Consider the following 22,419-nt stretch of genomic DNA (forward strand, 5'->3'; position numbering starts at 1 on the left):
AAGACTCCTCTATGCTCGGGCATCGCCAGCTATGTCGAGGACTCCTCGGTGCTTAGACATCTTTAGCCACGTCAGGGACTCCTCGGTGCTTGGACATCGCCAGCTATGTCAGGGACTCCTCGGTGTTCGGATTCTTTGTGCAAGCATCACTAGCTAAGCTGAGGACTCCCTTAGTGGTCGGATCTTGCCACGTGTCATCGGTGTGCTATCAAGTTGCTCCATGTTATTCGGATCAGGGTGCTGATCTTGAGCAGCACGTCTAGGGTCTTGATACGTGCATGTCAGATGACATCGGCAAGCTTTCAGACTTCTTTTCTTTGACCCTGCAACAAGATTCATTCTTCATTTTCTAGCAGGCTCGGGGACTAAGTGGCTACACTTCACCTAGCGGTGAATATAGTGCTTATTTTTTGATTTACCCTCCTTATTGACGGAGTCTAAGTGGCTACACTTCTTCTAAGTGAAGGAATTTTCAAATTTTATCTTGAGCCCCTTACATCCTTCTAGCAAACCTCAGCTTCGAGTAAGTTTGGGCTTGCTCACAATTGAACTACTCGGACGCCGTTCCCACTGCTCGGACAACAGCTCAGATAATAGTTCAACTACTCGGATGCCTGTTCAACTGCTCGGATACTCGCTTCAATAGCTTGGCTCCTAGTCAAACTAATTGGACACCTATTCCTGATGATCAGCAGCAAGTTGGATAGCTCGAACAAGCTCAAGACGGTGTTGCTCAAAGGATACAAGGCGCTCAGGGACTAGCTGTGGGAGATATGACCCCTGGTACCCACAAGACAAGACATGGGCCGCACCATCAGAGGTGGCCCAGCCCATAAGATCAATGCGTGCACGACACTGGTCGACGTGCACCGCAATATATTGTATAGTACCAAATAGGATACTTTCCTTGTAACCCTACCCCTCTAGAGCATATAAGGAGGGGCAGGGGTTCCCTAGTCCACATCCATATACAGATCCTAGGCCTAGACTAAGATATCTACATATGTCTCATATTCGATACAATACACCAAAGACACAGGACGTAGGGTATTATGTCGATTAGACGGCCCGAACCTGTCTAAATCGCTGTCTCTGCGCCTTGTGTCATCATCCGGTTTCTGATTATGCGCACCTCTACCAATCAATCTACCTTCATGGGATACCCCTCAGAGGACTACCGAGCATCTTTTGTCGACAGAAGTTGTTTAATATGTCTATTAATGTTACTTTGAATATATACATGTGCTTTCATATTGTGTTTCTATTGCATAACAAGTAGTTCAAATTTTGTAATGCTACATAATGTTAATTTGAATATTGTTAATTTGAATACTCTAACCCTTTGTTTATCAATTTGTAACAGGATGGCCCCTTCCACGCAGCACCCATTGTACCCCCTTCTTGAGGTAGAGTACGATGAGCCGCACCGAGCACACTTCTTGAGTGACATCGATGCATAGGTGCACTTGCCTCCTTTGAGGCCCCCCACACACACCAGGATGAACCAGTGGGACGAGCGTTACGCGCCGTACATACGGCGTGCCGGTTTCCTCGAGCTTGTCCGTGTTGTCAACTATGGTCTTCTGTCCTTTGACCCAGCACTACTTACTGTAGCTGTAGACAGGTGCGAATGCCTTCTTTGTACGTAAACATTCTTATAACAAATTTGAGACAACTAACAGTCATTCTATTCTTATAATAGGTGGAGGCCTGAGACCCACACGTTCCACCTACCTTGCGACGAGATGACCTTGACCATGCAGGACGTGAAGGCTATCTTTGGCCTTCGGTTGGGGGGACTTCCAGTGATAGGTATAGTTGACAACGATCACTGGAGGGAGCTGGTGGCTCAGTTCACTGGCTTTCTTCCACCGGACGTTGAGGTTTCCAAGGAAAATAAGTGAGCAATTCAAGCCTATTTAATACTTGTATTGCTTTCCTACAGCCATCAGGACTTATTTTCTTTGGTGAATTTCAGGAAAAGTTTCGATGTTTTATCGTCGTGGATCATAGAGCGCTTTGATTACTTGGACCCGTAGGCTGATGAGGCTCATATCGACAGATTCGCTAGAGTGTGGCTTTGGCTCTTCCTTAGTGCTTTCCTCTTCCCAGACGCCTCAGGCAACACCATCAGCTAGATCTTCCTTGACATACTACGCTAGCCGTGTGATAACATAGCGGCGTATAGCTGGGGCAGCGTAGTCTTGGCATGGACATATCGATAGCTATGTGTTGCCTGCCGTCACACCTCAGGGTATGCGAACCTTGGGGGTTGCTCCTACCTACTCTAGGTTTAGTGTTGGCAACAATGGCCCATTAGGAGGCCCCTTGCTACTGGTTTACCGGTAAGTACTTCAGATCACTATATTCTTTGAGGCAGTTACATATGATTAAATTATTAATGGCTAATTCATTATCGTGTTCAATACAACATTGGAACGGGCATGATACACTCCTTACAGCTCTGTATATCTGGACGCAAGCATAGTTAGTTAGAGGGGATGCGAGACGCAAGTACATGGAGTACACAGAAGGTCTCGACGTCCTGACACAACACCAGGTTACGCTCTCTTTACTATCATACATGTGTCTTGTTCGATGTACACTATATCACAACCTAACTCAATTACGAAATGTTCAGGTGCATTGGTGTCCTTGGGATGCTCTGGAGCTCGAGTACTATCTGAGTCCTGTCACTAGGGATGTGTCAGACGAGTATCGCTGTAACGTCCCTCTTATTTTATTTCACGTGGTCGAGATTCACTTGCCCATCAGGGTTTGCAGGTAGTTTGGAAGAATGACAGGCTACCCACCCCCGCTTTACTCCACCAACCAAGAATTGCACGGGTGCATTATCGATTAATAATAAAGCTATAATTCAGAGGTGTGTATGGTACAACTAACAATCGTTTTATTGTAGGTATGACCGCAGGAAGAGGTACAAGACCAAGGATTGGCGCGTGACACACAACGCGTACATTAGTTGTGGCAGAATAGGTATCGGTAGTCGGTCGATGCGGATCCCCCACACGACCAGCACACATTCGATGAGTACCTGCGGTGGCTTCATAGGTCTACGAGGACACATATCAAGCCCCCGTACACTGAGGAGGCGATTGATGAGGACGACGAGGAAGATGTGATCGAAGATGTGTACGACGTTGCCACTAGGGACGACACACAGCTATAGAGAGCCCCGCTTCAAAGATACGTGGTAAGATACTCGAATAGTACAATTTGTTATCCATTTGGTATTAAGCATGTGTACTAAAACTGTCCAATCATGTTTCTGTACCAGACGACACAATTGTCAAGGTTGTCCAACGAAGCAGCATTTCGGCTTCACGAGTCTAGAGGGCTAGGGCCAGGCGTTCTCGAGACTTTGGTGGAGATAAACATAAACTTTTCTGTTCTGAAAATGTTTCTTTAGTGTATACGTGTTTGGAAAATACACTAACTTTAACGTCTATTTATGCAGAAGGTGAAGTGGAGCTATAGGAAGCTAGCTTAGAAGCTGAGCTGCATGGACACTCCTTGGGTGGAACCGGCAGTCCCGACGCGGTCGGGTGGCACGTCTTCTGGCTCTTTGAGGACACCAGCCGGCTCTTCTCAGCCGGTGATAGGTGCCACTTTCCACAGTGCGTACACCACCACATCATAGCGTTGGGAAGGACCCTACAAGCGAGGACGACGATGACGACGACGACGACGACCCCTCGGGCTTCAGCAGACAGCACCACCAGTGGGACGATTGGCCGCGGGATGAGATCAGCATGTCTTAGCTAGGTGGTGCCCCGCTTGGTACCTAAGGAGCCTCACAGGCAGTAACAAAGGTAGTTTCTTTAAATACGTAGGCTCCATGAACTAACGATCATAAAGATTATAAGTAATCGTGCATATCATATACTTACAGGGTATGAGCCATACACATCGACAACGTGACCACACCGACGTTGGCCACGCTCCCAATGTGTTGCCTATAAATCCAAAGAGACAGAGACGTCCGAGGGATCCTTACACTCCTGGGACTTAGTTAGTTATGTCGAACTTATGTCGAACAAATATTATCATCCGAAACTTGCAGACTCATGAACCAATGAAAATGTTATGTGGCAACTTGTCAGCTTGCGCACAGACTTCATTTATTTGCTTCATATTCGTTTCAATGCGTCGCGGCAGCACTACCTGCGAGATTAACTAGCAACTAGTTCGGGAGCCGATAGTCCTGGCGTATCTCGCCGCCGGTGGCCAACGTCTTGACTCCGATCCTTCCGAGTTTGGTCATCGCCGCCACGAAATTACCGAAGAAGGCACCCTGGTTAGACGCATAGTAGTCGACCGTGCTGTGCGACCTCATGTCGGAGTAGATCACCTGGTCGGAGCCCGGGAGGCCCTTGCTGACCTGCAGGTTTCGGTAGAAGGCATTGTCGAAGCCCACCGGCGAGGGGTCAAGGAAGGCGAAGGCGTTGGGGTTGGAGCTGTAGGTGCCGTTCAGCTACGACGCGAAACCGGGGTCCATGGTCGCGTCGCTGCCGATCCTCACCGACAGCAGCTGAGGTTGGTCTTCTGTCTACGTCCAGGTCCTACCGCGCCGTGGGCCTTGGCGCGTTAGTGTCGCGCCGTGGTCTATGGCGCGGCAAAATGGCGCGGCAAACCCTGCCACGTGACCGGTCAACGTCCCGGTCGTCGTCACGTCATCCTCCCGCCGCGCCACCATGCATGGCGCGACACAGGCGTTTCGCCACGCCATGGCAATAGGTGCGGCCAAAAGTGTTAGTTTTGAAAAAAAAATAATGTTAGATTTAAAATTAGTTTATAAAAAGTGTTTAAAAAAATTCTCCTGCTGCCTAAAGATTGTGATCTCAGGTAGGTGGTTCTAATCGTTCGTGTGTGCAGATCATGTAGTCTAGTATGCACGCTTTGTAAGGTAATGATGACCAGGAACCATAGAACGACGATTATGGTGATGATGATGATTGATACTTAAGAATTAGTGTATGATGGAATTTGCCCTTGCCATTATGGCTTCCTCATTCCGTTTAATTAATTGGGTTAAATTTCAACCTGGGCTCTCCGACTTATGCCCCCGCATAGAGGCCCAAACTTGGCCCATACACGTGATTCCAACAGATGCGCCTTTTACGCTGAGAAAAAAAAACAGTGGGCGGAAATGGAAAGGAGAATGCAAGTGGTCGCGAAGAAGGCCCAAAGGCCTGCCCTGGTATCGTCTCAGCCCAATAGTTCGAGGAACACACGGAGAAATCTATCCATTGTTCGTTAATGTATACCAACTGTTCTCACCTAATAAATCTGCTGAATTTCCGGAATTTCCTCCCCGAAAAGTATCCAATCTACGTTCTGCTGTACTATCGCAAATCCTACGGGTTGACAGGTAGCGCCGCTTTCCATTCGTCAGATCGTTTTGAGATGTTATAGAACCAGGAACGGGATCAACAAAACCAAATTCAGAGACAATCTCCTGAGTCGTGACTGACTACATGCTCCGTTCGCTTCGCTGAAAAAACAAGCCGAAAATACTGTTTCGGCTGATTTGTTGTGAGAGAAAAAACATTGTCTGGCCGAAAAAACAAACTGAAAAGTATGGATTATAAGAGAAGCGAACAGAACCATGCACTCGGTCATCTGGGAATCAAATATTCACATCAAGGATGGCTAATTGGTCAAAAGTTCAAGGTACCTGAACCCTGAAGTACCATATGCTCTCCAAAACCGAATTATGTGCGCTATTATACTAAAAAAACAAATGACTTGCTGCAGGTTTACCAGCAGCTACCACCGTGAGGCGATGAACCAGAGGTTGAAGATAGCAGAAGCGGCCATGAGGAACCATGACAAGAACGCCATCATTGCAGACAGCTGGTACCTCCCGCAGAACCTCGGCGAACAGTGGGATCCGTGGAACTGGAGGAGGAGGTCGATCACCGCGGCGCTCGAACACGCGGCGGCGAACGAGACTATCGACAGCGCCTGCAAGTTTTGCACCCGAGACGCTTTAGTATTTCTCTTATTGATTGAATTGACATGCCGCGACGCAGCAGAAGACTGTAGAGGCCCGGCCTCGCATGGTTAGGGAGTAGTACGTACGCAGTCTCCTACCACGACGATGACCATGACGCCCGGCACGCGCAGATGGCATCCCACGAGCACGGAGTACACGTCGATCATGGCCAGCGTGCAGCTCCAGGGGATGACCAGGCCCATGATTGTCACGAGGAAGCTGTGCAGCCATCGTCGCAGAGGATTAGGATCGTGAAACGGTGAAAAGACGTTCGATCAGCCTGACCTTCAACGCTGTGACTGAGGCCTCGACCAGGGTGAAACGGTGAAAAGACGTTCGATCAGCCTGACCGTCAGGGTCTAAAGTTTTAGGTATCACGTCGAATCTTACATGAGGCCAGGGGTGTTCGGATATTTATAAAAAAATAAATTACAGAATCCGTCAGTAAACCGCGAGACGAATTTATTAAGCCTAATTAATACGTCATTAGCATATTTGTTACTGTAACACCACGTTGTTAAATCATTGACTAATTAGGCTTAAAAAATTCGTCTCGCAAAGTAGTCGTAATCTGTACAATTAGTTACTTTTTAGTCTATATTTAATACTCTATGCGTGTGTCTACGTATTGAATTCGATAGGATGTAAATTTTTTTGGAGAAACTAAACGAGGCCTGGATGGAAGTAGCGCGAAAACTAAAAAAGATGGCACGGAAGCAGAAAAACACACGTACCAGAAGGCGGTGTAGCTGAAGAACTCGACACCGACTGACATGAACAGCAGCGACGCCGACGAGAAGACCGCCTGCCCGACGCGGAGGCCGAGGCTCCCGGCGCTGCCGACGGCGCCCGCGCCAGCCCCCGACCTGTCTCCGTTATCCATCCCCGGACCACGGAGTCCACGCCTCTCTCGCGCCGCCGGACGATCATCCCATTCCTATACGCGCGCGCACGGCACACGCGACGCACACGCACCCCTCTCCTCCTCACCCGGGCGGTGCGGCTCTCGCTTTTCACCACCTCGGCTCGTGGTGCAGCCGGGATGTTGGAAGGAATCTGGCGGGAAAAAAAGCAGGGGACGGGATCGAAAGCCCAGGGCTTTGCGATGGATGGAGATGAGGGCACCCGGCATCGCACCCGGCAGCAACGAGGTGATTCTTCTTTTCTGGGAAATGCTTTCTTTTTGCTCGTCATGGTTACTGCTTCTGACCTCGCGTCTCCCACTCATCCTTCCATCGCCTTCGCAGCTGCTAAGTTAAACTGGTGCAACTGTGCAGTAAATCACACTGCTCGACGCTGATCGCGACTGCTAAAGAACAGGTGGAAGCTCAAGCTGGACATGTCAAGTAAAAAAGGACGCGTAAGAACCATGTTCAGCGATCGCAATGGGTAGACACGTGGGTCGGATTATCTAACCAGTCAAGCACAACTGGAGCTACTGGAGAATTCGGTCGGTTATAGAATACTAGCAAATTGAGAAACATCACTGTGCACGATCCTCTCAGACAAAGAACATCGCATCCCATCCCCTGTTGCAACTGGGCAGAGGATAGGAGCCGGGCGAGGAGGAATGTGCCGCCCACCTTGTGTGGTCCGACGGGTACGATTGAATGGCAGGCAAAAGGCTGAACCAACGGACGCCAGGAAGCCAGGTGTAGACGACAACAAGTTGATCGCCCGCAGACCAAAACGTTGTTATGTTGTTTCACTATCATATTCAGAAATAAGAATAACACTGGATGATACAGTTGATATAAACATCCATCCTCAAACTTGCGATAACATAAACGATACAGGTATTTACACGGGATAATATGGCCAACATCTCGATCTACATCAAGCCACGGCTAATGATTTTATTGGCGTTTATGTACTCGAATGAACCAAATGCTGACATCGAACTACAGCGAATGAGATAACAAAACTGTCCACCAACATGGCAACAGGTCCAACTGATCGACTCAATCACACATAACGCATTGCCTCACGATGAGGCGATGACACAGGATCACGATCACCATAGAGGAAACATTTGCACAGGGACGAACGGGAACGCAGCTGGACAGCAGAGGGGAACACTGAGGCATTAGTGCCTACAGGACTTGCAGCACCGCGGCCCAGACAGGGTAGACGAAGAGCAGGAGGATGCCAATGGAGTTCGACACGCCATTGCCCTTCCTGAAGGCGTTCCTGAATCCACCTGACGCCTTGATGTGCTCTTGGAGCAGGTAGCATCCAATCGCAAGGCATATCAAGACACCAACGAGGTCACCCCTGAAGGTGTCTGCGAACAGGCTGGGGGCGACCACTGTGAGCAGGATGATGGAACCAGGAAGCTCTAACCAATCTGGAGCGCATGATGAAACAATGTTGAGAGTCACTAAGCAAAAGGATGAACTGTAACTATTTTATTTTAAGGGCAAAACCCCAAAAGGTTAATTGATAAAGGGTAAATGTAACCAATATCTGGAAATTTGATAGGATGCAAAATAGACTGGATCACTGGAGATGTACCTGGGAAGTGGCGTGGAAAGAATAGACGCAGTATGACAGCAACAATCGCAATCCATTTTCCCACCTCTCCTCTGAAAATTCAAAGTTTGATGATATAAGAAATTTTACTTTCATATTCTCTGTTACAGATCAATTGATCAAGAGAGAACATTCTCTGCTGAAAGTGCATTGATTTATCACTACATCAGACTTCACATTAACATGTAACCAATATGGCAGTCCTACATTAATTGATTCACAGAAAATTAGAAATATAACCGAATTTGATTCACATCAACATGTAACCCAAATGGAACTCCTACATTAACTGATCTACAAAAACATAACTGAATTTGATGCACTTTGTAACTGTCATTCTACGAGGTGTAGAGTATGACAATACTGTAGTGTCAGTGCTTTGATCCTACAAGTTTACTGTACAACAATCACATGCTGCTACCCATAGTGACATAAAAACTATCATGGTAACTAACAATTGATCCATACAATGCACAATGGAATGGTTAGTGAGATAGGGTTTATGCACCTAATCACCTGATCAGAGAAAATAGCACATTAGGCAGAGTGAAGAAAATGTAAGGAACCAAGAGAGCTGTCAGCATGTTGGTCTTCCAATTTGTGCGGTCCAATATCAAGAGATACCTGTAGTGGAATAGAACAGAGTTGTCACCAATTAATTGTAGAGAGAACTATCTTAAAAAAAATTGCCCTACCAATTCTCTCAGGTGAAAATAGCATATAAATTCATTCAAACCTGGTACTTTATAAAGCCCATTTGTTGAATATAGGGTCTTAACTGTGTTTTGTTTGCCCTGGTGGGCTATTTCCCTTGTACAAAAAACTCTCTTTTCTCTATCTTAATTGAAGGGCAGAGCTTCTGCCGTGATGTTCAAAAAAAACTTTATAAAACTGGAATTGACTTTTTTTTACAATATGTCCCATTTATAACACAGTAATGCAGGTCCCAATGAATTCGCTTCAACTTATCAGCCATGGTACAGTGTTTTTCTTTCACAACAAAACAGCATCAGCCGGCTTATCAGCCACAAAAACCATCAGCCGAACAACTCTGTCCAGCAATTTCTGCACCTTTTCTATGGCTTATGACTATATTAGTCAGACTAACAATTGATTTATGCCATTTCTTGATTCAGTATAGTAAAGAGTACTTACAAACACTGACAATTGCATGTGCAGATAATTATGTTGTACAAGTCATACCAACATCTTAATAGCGTCCAGGAATTTCGCGAGAACAATAAGATCATAAACACCTGCTTATGTTCAGCCTTCAAAAACAAATTGACGGGTGGACCTGAGTAACCACACCCCAAGCGTCAGATGGACTAGGCTCCCGTAATTAACTTACACGCAATCCTCTAGCTAGCGATGTTAACTTCAAATCCAAGTTCCTTGCGACTTAGGAGCCAGGTCCATCTGCAGATGCAGAGTAGTGCTACAGTTACACACTAACAGTATCATCCCCATGTGACCCCAATTTTCTCTAAATCCTCCCAATAAAGGGCGATCGTTTATGAAACGAAATCGACAATTATATGGCAAATTGCCAATGGACTCCATCTATTCTCGATTCGCGAATCATGACAACCACGACACCAAAAAAAAATGGGATCAGGGATCCCCTTTCTTAGAGGATTCCAGAGAGAAACAGGTCTGGAGCGTAAACACTCACACTGCGGCGAGGAAGGCCAGCCACTTGAGGAAGGAAGTGCCGAACCCCAGCCCGCCGCCGAGGACGAAGGCGTGGTTGGCCAGCTTCCGCGCGGCGACGCCGAGCTCCCGCAGATCCGCGTCGATTAGCGCCTGCTGCGCCGCCACCGCGTTGCCGCCCTCCGGCCCCGTCTTCATCGCCAGGTACGACGCGAACCCCTTCCCCATCGCCGATCACGGCAGGTCGAGTCGCCGATGCTCCCTCTCGCTGGCTGTCGTTTCTCGCACACTGGATCGGTTCGCCCACGCCGGTTCGGTTTGGACAGCGTTTGATCAGCGGGATCGAGTTGGTTACAAGTGTGGATATGAAAGGCTAGCTGGACTGGCGGGGCCCGCAGGATCCGGACGGTTCTAGGGCAGGCAACGTGTACGGGACACGTGGAATGCTCGCGACCAGCAAGGCTTATTATTTTTGCATACATCTGTGTTGCGTACACCGATACACGTTGTTGTGGAATGTAAGTTCATTTTGAACAACCACGTGGCCGACTTGATTGGATAATCAAGAAAATCATAGTCGATATGGACTCGCACATGCCAATACCGGTTTTACGTGATACTGACAGGGGCCATATAGCTTACGAAAACATGCAAGACAGTTAATTAGGAATGATATGTGGCTAAAAGTTAGTTTCAATTAATTAGGAATGATTCAACTAGCTAGCTAAAAGCATCTTTCCCGTCTTTCTTAAATTCACTATTTAAATCATTATTTTGAGAGTTATTTAAATAAAAAATCATTCATTATATTTTTTTATTCTTCAATAATTTTCTATATCTTATGCGCACTCTAGATAGCCAATTCAGTTCTCCATCTTTCGGCTATCAAAAACTCCGGAACAGAAGATAATAATATTTGGACAACTAATAAAAAGAACCTGTTGGAGGACATTTTTTCTCCAAAATCTTTATTCTTATCAATAAGGATATAGAGAGGACCTTGAAGTTGCGCAAACAATTAATTAAAGACTTGGTTATAAAATTAGTCTACTGGCTAGATTAGGGTTACAAAATTATCTAGCTAACAATCCTACAACTAAAAAGAACAAAGTGTAGATATTTTTGGTGCGACATTTGTTTTGGTTCGTCCGCCCGCCCACGCCTGCGATCCCACGACATCTTAATTACCGATTGATCGTGCAATTCTCCTTGATTGAATATTGCCGGTCATGTGATAGAGGAATCACGGCAAAATAGGAAGTAGAAAATTATTATGCTATCCATATACACATTACATGTTTGCATGCACCAGCATACATGGCAACGAGCAAAAGGAAAGAGATTTAACACAGAAGTAAAGAGAATTAAGACAAAAGGAACTTCTTTGCATTTATGAGAACCTTGTCAAATATGCCTACATTTAATTACTTTCCCTCTTTGTATTTGCAAAAGGGACAGTTTTTTTCTCCTTTCATTTGGTTTTCACGCTCATGTGTTCCATCGCCCTCGTTTGCTGTTTCTTGCGTGAACCATAGTTGATGTCATCTGTCTTTCATGGCTCAGCCTCCCAATCCCAAGAGAACGTCCCTACCTCTCCCTGACTGGAGATCCGGCCTGCCAGAGGATCTCCTCGAGTCCATCGGGCAGCGTCTCGCATCAGGCCACGACGCGGCGTCCTTCTGATCCGCTTGCTCCCCATGGCGTGCCGCCGTTCCGTTCGCGACCTTCGGGCCACTCCTGCTGCTCCCGTTCGACCCTGACTCGGACTGCGTCGGCTTCTACTACGTCCCGGAGAAGAAGGTCTTGTCCAGGACGCTGCCCGACGTGCGCAGCAAGGTGGCGTGCGGCTCCTCGTGTGGGTGGCTAGCGCTCATGGACGAGGCGACGTCCGTGACGCTGCTGAATCCATTCGTCGGTGCCCGTGCCCCCCGCGTTGAGCTCCCGCCAGCAGGCGAATACGTCGCGACGGCGTCCTCATCGGAACGCGTGTCTAGGGTCCACGGGCGGTGGGTCCTTCATCCCACCAACGACTACGGGGACGCGGATGCCGCAGGCAGAGCCATCAAGCTATAAGACATGATGGACATGTTCTTCCGTGAGATCGTGCTCTCGGCACCGCCTGACGCCGCCGACCGCGAGTGCGTGGCCATGGCTATGCTTGGGTGCTCCACGGAGGTCGCGTTCTGCCGGGTTGGAGTCGACAGCGCATGAACGTTGCTCGACACCAAACTGGAGTTCTCCGTGGGGTCCATCGTCCACTGCCGAGACAAGTTCTTGACGATCAACTGCACTGGAGAAATCTCCGTCTGCAGCAGCAACACCGCCGGCGCTACTCCAACCGCGACGCTGCTGCCATCTCTGTCGCCACCTGCGGGGCTCTGCCACCGCAGCTACCAGGAATCAAACGGTGAGCTGCACATTATGGGTGCCATGGTGAGCACGTTCCACGAGACACAGAGCTTCACCTACAGCAGCGTGATCTATAATTGCAACCTCCACGACCGTACGCCGGAGTGGTCTAGGGTGAGGGACATCGGTGATTAGACAATGTTCGTGTCTAAATATTTTAATGAAAGCTTCAGTGGAACAAGTGTATCAAGTATAAGGAGAACAAAATCTACATGTCTGAGCCATTGTATGGGGATCCATACGACTCGGTCCATCGACTGGAGATCGTTGATATTGCTACCGGCGCATCCAAAGTGAAGCCCGTCCAGGAAAAGATGCAGGGTTCCGAGGCTCTAGGTTGAATTCGACCCAATCTCTGGAAGCTCTAGAGTTTATAAGTCTGCGACGCCGCGCACTCCGTGACTGTGTTAAATTCATAAACTTTGCTTTTTGAATTAAATGTCACTTTAACGTTGATATTTAATTTAATAGTATTGTTATCTTATCGTGCAATCCGTGTGTTTTTAGTATGAATTGTTAGTTATCACGTAGCAACGTACGGACACGCTAGCACTTAACCTTATGCATCGAAGCAACTCCTAATCACTTCTCTTTTATTACCGGACCGCCAATTAGGGCTTCAATACAGACACGCATCCGCTTTCTAGTGATTGTGCCCTTGATTCATTGATGTGAGATCTGATGACTCCCCACAATTATTTTAGCGCCTACGGCAGGCAACAGCGGGGACGTGTCGGTAGAGGTCCTCACTCTGCAATCTCATTTGACTCCAATCCAAAATTTGAGACTACGTGGAATAGATTTTAATAGAAATTAAATTTGAATTTGGATTGGAGGTATGCAGAAGTGGTTTTCATGTCCATACTAATCCAATAATCTGGGTTTAATTTTGTGCAGATGTGATGTATATAAGCTATAAAACCGGTAAAATTCGACTGATTTAGATTAACCACAATATTATAAAGATTATCAGATAGTATTTAGAGTAGGATGTATGATAATTTCTTAACCTAGACTAAAAGCAATAAAATTTAGGATAAAGAAGCTTAATAGGCGACAGTTCTTATTCTGTGACATGTTTTGTTTCATGTGTTAAACTTTAAATTCAGAACTTGTGTTATTACTTATTGTTTAATAATTTGTTATTTGTCGTCGTAAAAATAAATGTTATTGTGAGTGTGCATACTGTTTTAAGTGTTTGCGTCGACGCCAGTCAGCATGAAATGCAATGCAATTTCAAAAGAAAAACATGAATTGTAATGCAAGATTATTGATTATGCGTTTTTACTAAATTAGTTCTTGACGAACAAATAGTTCTCTATATATGCGCATATTATTCAACTATCTAAATCTACAGCCCATCAGATTCTGTTCCATACTTTTAAGATCTGAAAAAAATCACATTGATATATGTATGTGTGCGTTATCAGCTACGTTATGCTCTGGAAAAGAAGAAAAGATTAGAATATAAAAAAAGAATAGAGTATAAAAAAAACTCCGACTACAGGGGGATAGCATGCGCCGCCCGAGCATTTGCATTAAGGTAGAGGACTCCTCGTCCAGTCCGAGCCCGCACATAGGGGTCCGTTACCCTGTGAGTTGACCGGTGCCACAAACCTGCCCGAGCATTCGCATCAAGGTAAATGACTCCTCACCCAGTACGAGCCAGCACACAGGGGTCCGTTACCCTGCCAGTTGACCGTTGCCACAAACATGTGCTTTGGGTAACGTGGGGTAGACGATGGTTTTTTTAACCTCCAGCACTGAAATTTGCACTGTAAATTTTTTTTATTAAAAATCACTCCAATAATTCCTTCAACTATATCTCTAAATATTCCCACCCTCTATTTCTGATTTCTCGCTCGCCAAAGAAAGATAGAGAGCAAAACTTCACTAAAGTGCCGAACATTCGAACAAGATATAGGGAAGTTGTTGGTGACTAGAGGGACATAGGGAGCAATTTTACTAATATGGATCTCTAAATGAGGATCTAGAGAGTGGATTCTAGAAAAACAAATGGAGATACTCTAGCATATCATATAATATTGAAACGGCATAAATGATGTCGCGTTATCGATGACTACATCGCCTGTATTACTATTCTGGGTGTGACGTCAACAATTTTAATAGAATTGCAAAGAACTAAAGAAGAAGAGGTGATGAACTGAGTTAATTATTAAACCTCGTAAGCATGTTTCTAAAACTTAATGCATCATAGGACTAGATTTAAAAAGTGCATATGAAACATACAAGATGAACTATAAATCAGATGTTATTTATCGATGTGACATCCTTGAAAAATATCAAAATGATATGGTTAGTAAGATTGGCCTAATCGCCTATTTGACCTATGATCAGTTCAAATAGCACTTACCGTGAACATAAGTATACTAGTATGAATCTACCAAGCACCTGAATCATTTCAGCCTGGGTGTGTCCAATGCCATCATGAACTCCAGATACCCTACATTATTTCGCCGGCAATCCCTGAATCGGTAATTCAGAGCATGATTTTGCAAAAAAATAAAATAAAATTACTTTATATTTTCTGAGATAAAAAAAACGCTACGAATTTTATAATTAAATCAAGTTTTAAGATTTTTATTTTTCCAATTTTTCAAAAAAGTATTTATATTTAAAAAATAATTTATATATCGGCCTCTTTGAACTATCAATTGAGGTCAAATACAAACATCAGCCCAAATAGAACGGGCGCCAGCGGGCGAAGCGAAACCTTTTCTCCCAGGCCCAGTCCAATTACCGAACTGCGGCTGCGGCTTCTTCTACCCAGCTCGGATATCTTTGTCGCGTCTCTGATATCTGGGCGCTCCCCGTCTCCACCTGCACCTCACGCCACCGCCAAACATGCTGATTTCTCCGAGACTTGCAGCACCGGCCGCCTCTTGGACCTCCCCTTCCTCCACTCTCAGCACCACCACGCCCACACGTCCAGGGATCTGCGGTCGGAGACGAAGCGGTTTCCACGCACCGGCCGGCACGGCTTCTCGTCACCACCGCGACCGTAGCCGCCCGGCGCTCCGCTTCGCATACCGCGTACCCTCCGCCTCTGTCATGACTACCAGCTCACCGGAGCCCATCGATTCCCGATTCGACAGCGACGAGCTCGGGCAGCTGGGCCGAGAACCCAACCCGGAGCCCGTCGTTAGCTTGCTCGACCAATTGCTCCAACGAGGCAGGGCCGAACAACTCGAGCCGGAGGAGCAGGCCGCCCTCCTCCAAGCCTGCGCCGACACGCAGTCGCTGGCCTCGCTCAGGCGCGCCCACCGCCTGCTCTCGTCCAGGCCGGGGTCCGCGATCCCCGCGCCAGTCCTGCACAGGATCGCCACGCTGTACCTCAAGCTCGGCGCCCGCGGCGACGCGCGGCGAGCCCTCGAGGAGCGGCCGAGGCGGCGGCCTCCGGCGAGGGAGGAGGACGCGGCGGTCCGGGCCAAGCGGCGGGAGGCGTACGCGAAGGTGCGGGAGCTCCACGCGCAGATCCGCGCGGCGGGGTACGTGCCGGACACGCGCCACGTGCTCCACGACATCGACGAGGACGCCAAGGCCCGCGCGCTCATGTACCACAGCGAGCGCCTGGCCATCGCGTTCGGCCTGGTGAGCACGCCGCCGGGGACGCCGCTCCGGGTCATGAAGAACCTCCGCATCTGCGGGGACTGCCACAACGCCGTCAAGCTCATCGCCAAGGTCATCGGCCGCGAGATCGTCGTCAGGGACAACAAACGCTTCCACCATTTCAAGGACGGCGCCTGCTCCTGCGGAGACTACTGGTGAGGAAGCCTTCTCAGCAGCTACCACAATTGATCACACGCAGGTTGAGTTCTTCATAACAAGTTTGTAAATTTGTGACACTTGTTAATGGCGAGAGAAGGATGAAAGAATTGGTTTAGCCAACTTGTAGTTTGATGTGTTGGCCAGCAAGATGACTGACTTCCAAGTACAATTTGTGCGCTGCTAATACGCAATTCAATGATCTCAGTGAAAAAGGACACAATGCCGCGCAGGGAAAACTCTGAAAGAATCAAGAGAACAGAACAATGAACTCAAAGCTAGGATGTGCAATGGCTAAGAACTCAGGGGCTCTGCTCAATGCGTGGCCGGCGAGTCCGTGCCACCACCGTCCGCTGCTGCGACTGGCAGACCTGCGCCGGGAATTTGCACCCGAACCGCTTCGTCACTATCGCGCCCCACCTCCCATCCGCCGGCACGGACGGCGCTCCCCTATCCACCGGTGCCCCCCCTCGCCGGTCCATCTTGTCGATGGCTTTCCTCATGCTCGTGCACTCGCGCTCGAGCTCCTGCACGCGGTTCCGCATGCTGTCCATATCGAGCCGCAGCATCTGGTTGCCCCGTGCCGCCATGCGCCATGTCCCGCCACCGTCGCTCTCACCGCCTTCCTCCCCTGACCCGGCTGCGCCGCCTTCGTTCGCCATGATGGTACGCGCGATGGCCCGGCGTAGCTGGAGCTGCTCGAAGAAGAGCACCTGCACGACCGTCCGAAGCGGTAGCCGTTCGTTCTGCGCCGCGTGCGTGCAGGCCTCCAGTGTCAGCTTGCGCCCGTCCATCACGCCGCTCACCTTCTCCTTCTCTTCTTCACTGAGACCCGGATGAGCCTGCAGAGAGATCAGCCAAAACAAGCATTCATCACTCATCAGCACCGGCATTGTTTCACAAGCTTGCAAACAAGAAGATGACGAGAACGCGCTGCTCCCTCACCTTGAGGTAGATGTCGACAGCTCGGTAAAGGCCATCGTCGTACACGCGGGCGTCGTCCGGCAACGCCCAGGCGAGGTCGCAGAATTTGTCCGGCTTCAGGTTGGCATCTGTCGCGATCTCCCCCAAGTAGGCATCCACCAACCTCCCCACGGCCAGCATGGCTCGTCGGCTAGCTTCTCTGCCTGGGGTCTCCGCCTCGCTACCCTCCTCTTCATTGCCCTCGTCAGCGACGTCGCGGCCTTCCAGGAAATACCGCACGATGCGCTCGACGCAGCCCACGTCGTAGAGCGTCCCCACGAGGTACGAGTAGCTCGGGATGAGAAGGTCGTCGACGGCCGCGTCGGGCAGCCGCGCGGCGATGCGCCGCTCAAGCATGTCCCGTGACGCCTCTGACGCGTGGAGAATGTTCGCCGTACGCAGGAGACCGAAGAGGACGCGCGCCGTGGTGGCGCCCACGGCCGTGCCGGTGTGGGCACTGCTCTTGATGGTTTCCTCGGGGAGGTTGGCAATGACGGTCTCAAGAAGCGCCTTCTGCTCCCCATCGGACGAAGGCGGCGCAGCGAGGGCGCCCCCACCGCCGCCGACATGCCTGCCAGTGCGCGACAGCCCTGGTATGGACCGCTTGGCGTACGCAATGAGCGCCCCCTCGATGACCTCAGGGCCGACGCCGTGCTCCTTCATGGCGGCAATGACACGGGTGAACGTGGCCAAGGACAGGCCAGCGAGGTCGTCGAACCAGGTGGCCCCGGCGGCGGCGCCGGTCTTGCGGCGCTGGCGGTCGCCGTCCCTGGCGTCGTCGGCGATGGGCCAGCCGAAGAGCGCCGTGGGCGTGGACGCGGCGGCCTTGGCGGCAACGGCGTCCACGCAGCGCGACACGAGGCCGAGGTCGTCGGCGAGGGGGAGGAGGCCCTCGCAAGACTTGAGGGCGCGGATGGCGTCCCTGGGGTTCCTCAGGACGGTCTGCGATATGAACCGGTCGGCGCGGGAGACGAGGTTGTCTTCCGAGTGGTCGTCGGACATGCGGAGGCGCTCGGCGGCGCACCGCAGCAGCGCGGCTGTGGTCGGCGTGAGGTCGAGCTTGACGCCGTAGCAGAACTTGGCGGCCAACTCGAACGCCTCCGCGCCGCCGGGGAACTCCGGGAGGCGGATGCGGTGCACGTCCGCCTCCTCGTCCTCCTCCAGCACCACGTCCACTTCCTCCTCTCTGATCTCCCCGGCATCCTCTTCCTGGTCGCCCCCTTTGCCCCTCCGGCTGGCCTCGCGTGACTCCTTGTTCGTGATGAGGTCGTGAAGCTTCTTGCTCCTCGACATTAACGGGAACTGCACGAAAGGCACCGGATTCAGCAAACTTTTGGGATCAAATCAAAGAGTGCCGAATTTTCCCACTTCTGACAGCTCGAGACTATGAAATGGGCCGCCCCAGCCAACTCACGACAGAGACATTGACAAGATTAGCATATGGAGATCGAACAGAGATTGAGATGCTCATTTTTTGTGAATCGATTGAAGGACCTGAGGCAAGATTCACCAACCTTGTGGAGATGGAATGTCATGTCGCCCACCACGATCACTACATCGCTGGGCAATCCTGTGGTGCAGAACCTGACGAGCACAGACGCGCAGATCAGAGATCACACAACAACAAATCACCACACAGGCAAAAGGATAACGAGAGCAATTGCTTTGCTTGCCATGCTTGGACTTTGGAGCTGGCCGCCGCCACCGGCGGCGCCGGCGCCGGCGGCGGTTGCGGCTGCGGCTGCTCCCGAGCCATCTCTCTCGTGTTCTTCCTCCTCCCCTGCATCGTCGAACGATCCTCTCAGGAACAGCAGCCTGTGTCCGTGGGATTCAGGGAAGGGGAAGCTCGCTTCACTCGCAATAATGGTGTCCTACCTATCCCGGTGTTTTGTTTTAGGTGGGGAGGAGTAAAGGATTCCAAGTGGGGGAAGACGAAGACAGGACGGCGTTTTTTACGATTTGGTCCTTCTTTAAAAAAAATTATGTTTGATCTCTGATAGACTTAAACTTATTTTTGGACCACGGGTTCGGCGCCACGATTTATGGCGGCGAGGTAACACGTCTCGATATCATAGATCTTGGCTCCGAGGTGCCTGGCTGTGCACAGCAGGGCATTCTAGGTGGCGTTTATGTGGCCGGTACCTCGGCGCCAGAATACATGGTGCCGAGGTCGGCGCTATAAATCTTGGCGCTGAGATCGGCGCCACAGATCTTGGCGCCGACCTCAGAGCCATGTATTCTAGCGCCGAGTATGGATTCAAAACCTGCGGCTAAGTTTCCCTTGCCGAGGCTGCTCTCATTTCTTCCTCCTCCCTCTCGGTTTCTTCCTCTTCCTAACCCGTCCAATCTCTTGAATCGACGAATTTGACATTGGATACTTGAATTTGATCCATACATCTTCGCGAGCAAGGTATCCTCTCTTCCCTTATCAAATTTTATGTATTGATTTGGTATATATTATGTCTATTTTGCAACCCTAGATACGTTAGTACCTAATATTTGAAGTGATTTTTTATTTTTTGTATTATGTAACGGTAGGATGTCAAGGCATGGTAAAGCTAGTAAGCCAAGGTAATCTCTTATCATCGTGTTATATTATGTTTTCATTTATGTGCAACAAATAGAAAAACCCTAGGTTTAGGATTTAATGTTCATTGCTTTTGGTTCTTAGAATAAATTTAGTTTAATTGTAGTTGTGGCCGGATAACCAAAAATACCTTCGACCTGTTGCCTCTGCCTAGTGGTGTTCCAGTGCCCATATGCTTTTACGACGATCCTTGCAAGGTAGCGGGCGGCGACGGGGGCATGGCAGCAGCCTGCTGCAGTGGAGCGAGCGACACCTCGGATGGCGTGGATGGCAGGCGGTTGCGTAGGGGCGCCGCCAAACCCGACCATCGGCGGACCATCGGCCGATGGGGACACCGGGGAGACACAGGGGCCGCCCTCCCCGCCGGTGCGCGCGGAGGAGTCTCTAGGGCGACAAGGGCGGCTGAGGGAGTGGATAGGGGAGCGAGGGAGGCGATCGGCGCGAGGTGGACGGCGAGCGGTGGCTTGCTGCGATGGAGCGGGCGATAGCCGACGGAGGAGGCGCGGGCGACGGCTGCGCTGGCTGGCAGTGGCGGTGAGAGGGAGAGACAGGGCGCCAGAGAGAAAGCTGTTGCCACGCGCGGTTAATTCATGCTCGGCGCCAGAATACATGGCTCCGAGGTCGGCGTCAAGATCTATGGCGATGAGCTCGGCGCCATGTATTTTGGCGCCGAGGTACCGGCCACGTCAACGCCACCTAAGCCTGGGCAAAATACCCGATACCCATTACCCGTACCCGAATTACCCGAACCCAAGGTACCCGATCCCAAATTCGGATAGCGATTTTGATTACCCGAAATTAGTTTGGGTAATTCGGGTAATATCCCCCGGTACCCAAACTACCTGAACTACCCAAAGATTTGTTTTGTCTTTGTATTCATCATGTGTTGTTAGCTGAACCATTTAACTTATCACTTTATTAGAATATAATTCTCTCTATTTGAATGAGTGACTGTAATATATTATTCTCTACAAATTGCTATTGAAATTCTATACAAATTGTTGCTGAAATTATGTATAGATCGCTACTGAAATTTAGTGTAGTTTATTATTTTCTATAAATTTGGGTATATCGGGTAATACCCGAACCCGAACTCGAACCCGAATTATCGGGTACCTGAATTTACGGGTAGTGTTTTTTCGGGGGTAATATCGGGTAGCAATTTTTATTACCCGAATTACCCGACCCGAAAAAATCGGGTAACCCGAATGCCCAGGCTTAACGCCACCTAGGCTGCCCTACTGTGCTCGGCCAGGCACCTCAGAGCCAAGATCTGTGGCGCCGACCCCCAAGGTCCAAAGATGAGTTTACGTCTCCTAGGGGGGCAAACGTAAATTTTCTTTAAAAAAGGGCTAAATTGTAAAAAATTAGACACGTATCCTCCATCACCATCACCCCTTTGTTTATGCAGCCATCCATCCGTACTCGCTTTTCCCCTTGTTTTAACTAGCCACTGGTTTAGTACAGCCCCTCCCTAGTCTGTAAGACCGTCTCTAATGATCCTGTCATGGACGGCTATAAATCTGGTGGTAGTTGATGCTGGACCAACTCACGCGTTTGGTTTGCCCTGACTTGGCTGAATCCATGAAATTGTTCCAAACGTCTAATGAATGCAAACCTTTGGATTCAAAACAGCTGGTCTCACCACTTGGGCAGAAAGCACTACTACCTCGTTGTAGTGACAACATCGGAGTATTAAAAAAGATTCAGACACTGTCTCGATAGAGTGAACAAAAAAGTGCCACTAGTTTAACTACTAAGCTCACCGCGAGTCAGGTCAATTAAGTACTAACAACAAGAAGAATGAAGGAATCTGGTGGTAAAAATTGTTCTTTCCCTTATATCCACGGAACACGACCCAATTTTTTCTAACTTCTTGAAACCAGCATCCACACCATATGATGCAGTCTTCCTTTTTTGTCAGCTCAAGGCCATGCTTTGCTCTCAAAGTTTAAAGCAAAACGTCCATTTTTTGCCCTCCAACTATGGCTACAGTTTATTTCTAGCCCTCTAACTTGAAAACCAGATACGCGTAGTCTCTTAACTCTTAAAACCAGTTACAATTGGTCCTCGTGCCCATTCGACAGCGGTTTCTACCCAGTCAACCCACCACGGCCTCAGTTTTAGCCTAGTCTCCATGTCTGGTGGCCCAACCCCGAACCCTCCTCTCACTCTCGTTCCTTCCCCAACCCCGAACCCTAACTCCTGACAACGGCGATGGCGAAGGGTGTTGGTGTAGGTGCGGCGTAGGTGCAGATCGACAGGATGGCGAGCTCGAGCAGCGTGAGTAGCTGGAGGGGAGGAGGAAGGTCCGACCATGGTGGCTTTCGGTGGTCCCCCTTCCAGTGTCACCGAGGTCCTCTTGATTATTGGCCACCTGTGATTTGCGATTACGGAGCGAAGGCAGCAAAGCGGACATCGTGGACCAATGATAATCCAGGTCACAGGTTCTACAATTGCTTTAGATCTT

General features: G+C 49.3%; 4 protein-coding genes across 5 annotated transcripts; 1 reads left to right on the forward strand and 3 right to left on the reverse strand.

The window, feature by feature from the left end:
- Nucleotides 1–4,037: 4,037 nt before the first annotated feature.
- Nucleotides 4,038–7,325, reverse strand: LOC136477374 (CASP-like protein 5C1). 2 transcript variants are annotated; one of them, XM_066475528.1, is made up of 3 exons: nucleotides 6,754–7,325; nucleotides 6,118–6,238; nucleotides 4,038–5,988 (listed from the first exon to the last, which is right to left on the reverse strand). In XM_066475528.1, the coding sequence occupies exons 1-3, from the start codon at nucleotides 6,900–6,902 to the stop codon at nucleotides 5,791–5,793; spliced, it is 468 nt and encodes a 155-aa protein (XP_066331625.1). In that variant the 5' UTR covers nucleotides 6,903–7,325; the 3' UTR covers nucleotides 4,038–5,790. The 2 variants fall into 2 exon arrangements, with proteins under 2 accessions (XP_066331625.1, XP_066331619.1); XM_066475522.1 differs by having other exon boundaries at nucleotides 6,106–6,238; nucleotides 6,754–7,324.
- A 442-nt stretch (nucleotides 7,326–7,767) lies between these two features.
- On the reverse strand, nucleotides 7,768–10,547 carry LOC136477385 (cold-regulated 413 plasma membrane protein 1-like). Its single transcript, XM_066475540.1, has 4 exons — nucleotides 10,227–10,547; nucleotides 9,068–9,175; nucleotides 8,534–8,604; nucleotides 7,768–8,366 (listed from the first exon to the last, which is right to left on the reverse strand). Exons 1-4 carry the CDS (start codon nucleotides 10,430–10,432, stop codon nucleotides 8,113–8,115), a joined length of 639 nt encoding a protein of 212 aa, XP_066331637.1. The 5' UTR covers nucleotides 10,433–10,547; the 3' UTR covers nucleotides 7,768–8,112.
- A 4,892-nt stretch (nucleotides 10,548–15,439) lies between these two features.
- LOC136477402 (putative pentatricopeptide repeat-containing protein At2g01510) lies at nucleotides 15,440–16,496 on the forward strand. The gene has a single exon (XM_066475557.1). It carries the CDS (start codon nucleotides 15,479–15,481, stop codon nucleotides 16,400–16,402), a length of 924 nt encoding a protein of 307 aa, XP_066331654.1. The 5' UTR covers nucleotides 15,440–15,478; the 3' UTR covers nucleotides 16,403–16,496.
- A 153-nt stretch (nucleotides 16,497–16,649) lies between these two features.
- On the reverse strand, nucleotides 16,650–19,257 carry LOC136477393 (BTB/POZ domain-containing protein At3g50840-like). The gene is made up of 4 exons (XM_066475550.1): nucleotides 19,036–19,257; nucleotides 18,877–18,946; nucleotides 17,345–18,664; nucleotides 16,650–17,241 (listed from the first exon to the last, which is right to left on the reverse strand). The coding sequence occupies exons 1-4, from the start codon at nucleotides 19,146–19,148 to the stop codon at nucleotides 16,702–16,704; spliced, it is 2,043 nt and encodes a 680-aa protein (XP_066331647.1). The 5' UTR covers nucleotides 19,149–19,257; the 3' UTR covers nucleotides 16,650–16,701.
- Nucleotides 19,258–22,419: the final 3,162 nt, after the last annotated feature.

This window comes from Miscanthus floridulus, chromosome 1, assembly GCF_019320115.1.
Source record: "Miscanthus floridulus cultivar M001 chromosome 1, ASM1932011v1, whole genome shotgun sequence".
Lineage (NCBI taxonomy): Eukaryota > Viridiplantae > Streptophyta > Magnoliopsida > Poales > Poaceae > Miscanthus > Miscanthus floridulus.

Bases quoted from the DNA above. Each gene is read 5' to 3' on its own strand.
- LOC136477374 (XM_066475522.1), bottom strand. From the start codon at position 6,902: ATGGATAACGGAGACAGGTCGGGGGCTGGCGCGGGCGCCGTCGGCAGC. The intron at 6,239-6,753 runs GTACGTGTGTTT...ATGGCTGCACAG, and splicing joins TTCAGCTACACCGCCTTCTG to CTTCCTCGTGACAATCATGG. The intron at 5,989-6,105 runs GTACGTACTACT...CAAAACTTGCAG, and splicing joins TCGTCGTGGTAGGAGACTGC to GCGCTGTCGATAGTCTCGTT.
- LOC136477385 (XM_066475540.1), bottom strand. From the start codon at position 10,432: ATGGGGAAGGGGTTCGCGTCGTACCTGGCGATGAAGACGGGGCCGGAG. The intron at 9,176-10,226 runs GTGAGTGTTTAC...ATTCCACTACAG, and splicing joins CTGGCCTTCCTCGCCGCAGT to GTATCTCTTGATATTGGACC. The intron at 8,605-9,067 runs GTGATTAGGTGC...TTGAATTTTCAG, and splicing joins GTGCTATTTTCTCTGATCAG to AGGAGAGGTGGGAAAATGGA.
- LOC136477402 (XM_066475557.1), top strand. From the start codon at position 15,479: ATGCTGATTTCTCCGAGACTTGCAGCACCGGCCGCCTCTTGGACCTCC.
- LOC136477393 (XM_066475550.1), bottom strand. From the start codon at position 19,148: ATGCAGGGGAGGAGGAAGAACACGAGAGAGATGGCTCGGGAGCAGCCG. The intron at 18,947-19,035 runs GCAAGCAAAGCA...TGTGCTCGTCAG, and splicing joins AGCTCCAAAGTCCAAGCATG to GTTCTGCACCACAGGATTGC. The intron at 17,242-17,344 runs GTGAGGGAGCAG...ATCTCTCTGCAG, and splicing joins CTGTCGACATCTACCTCAAG to GCTCATCCGGGTCTCAGTGA.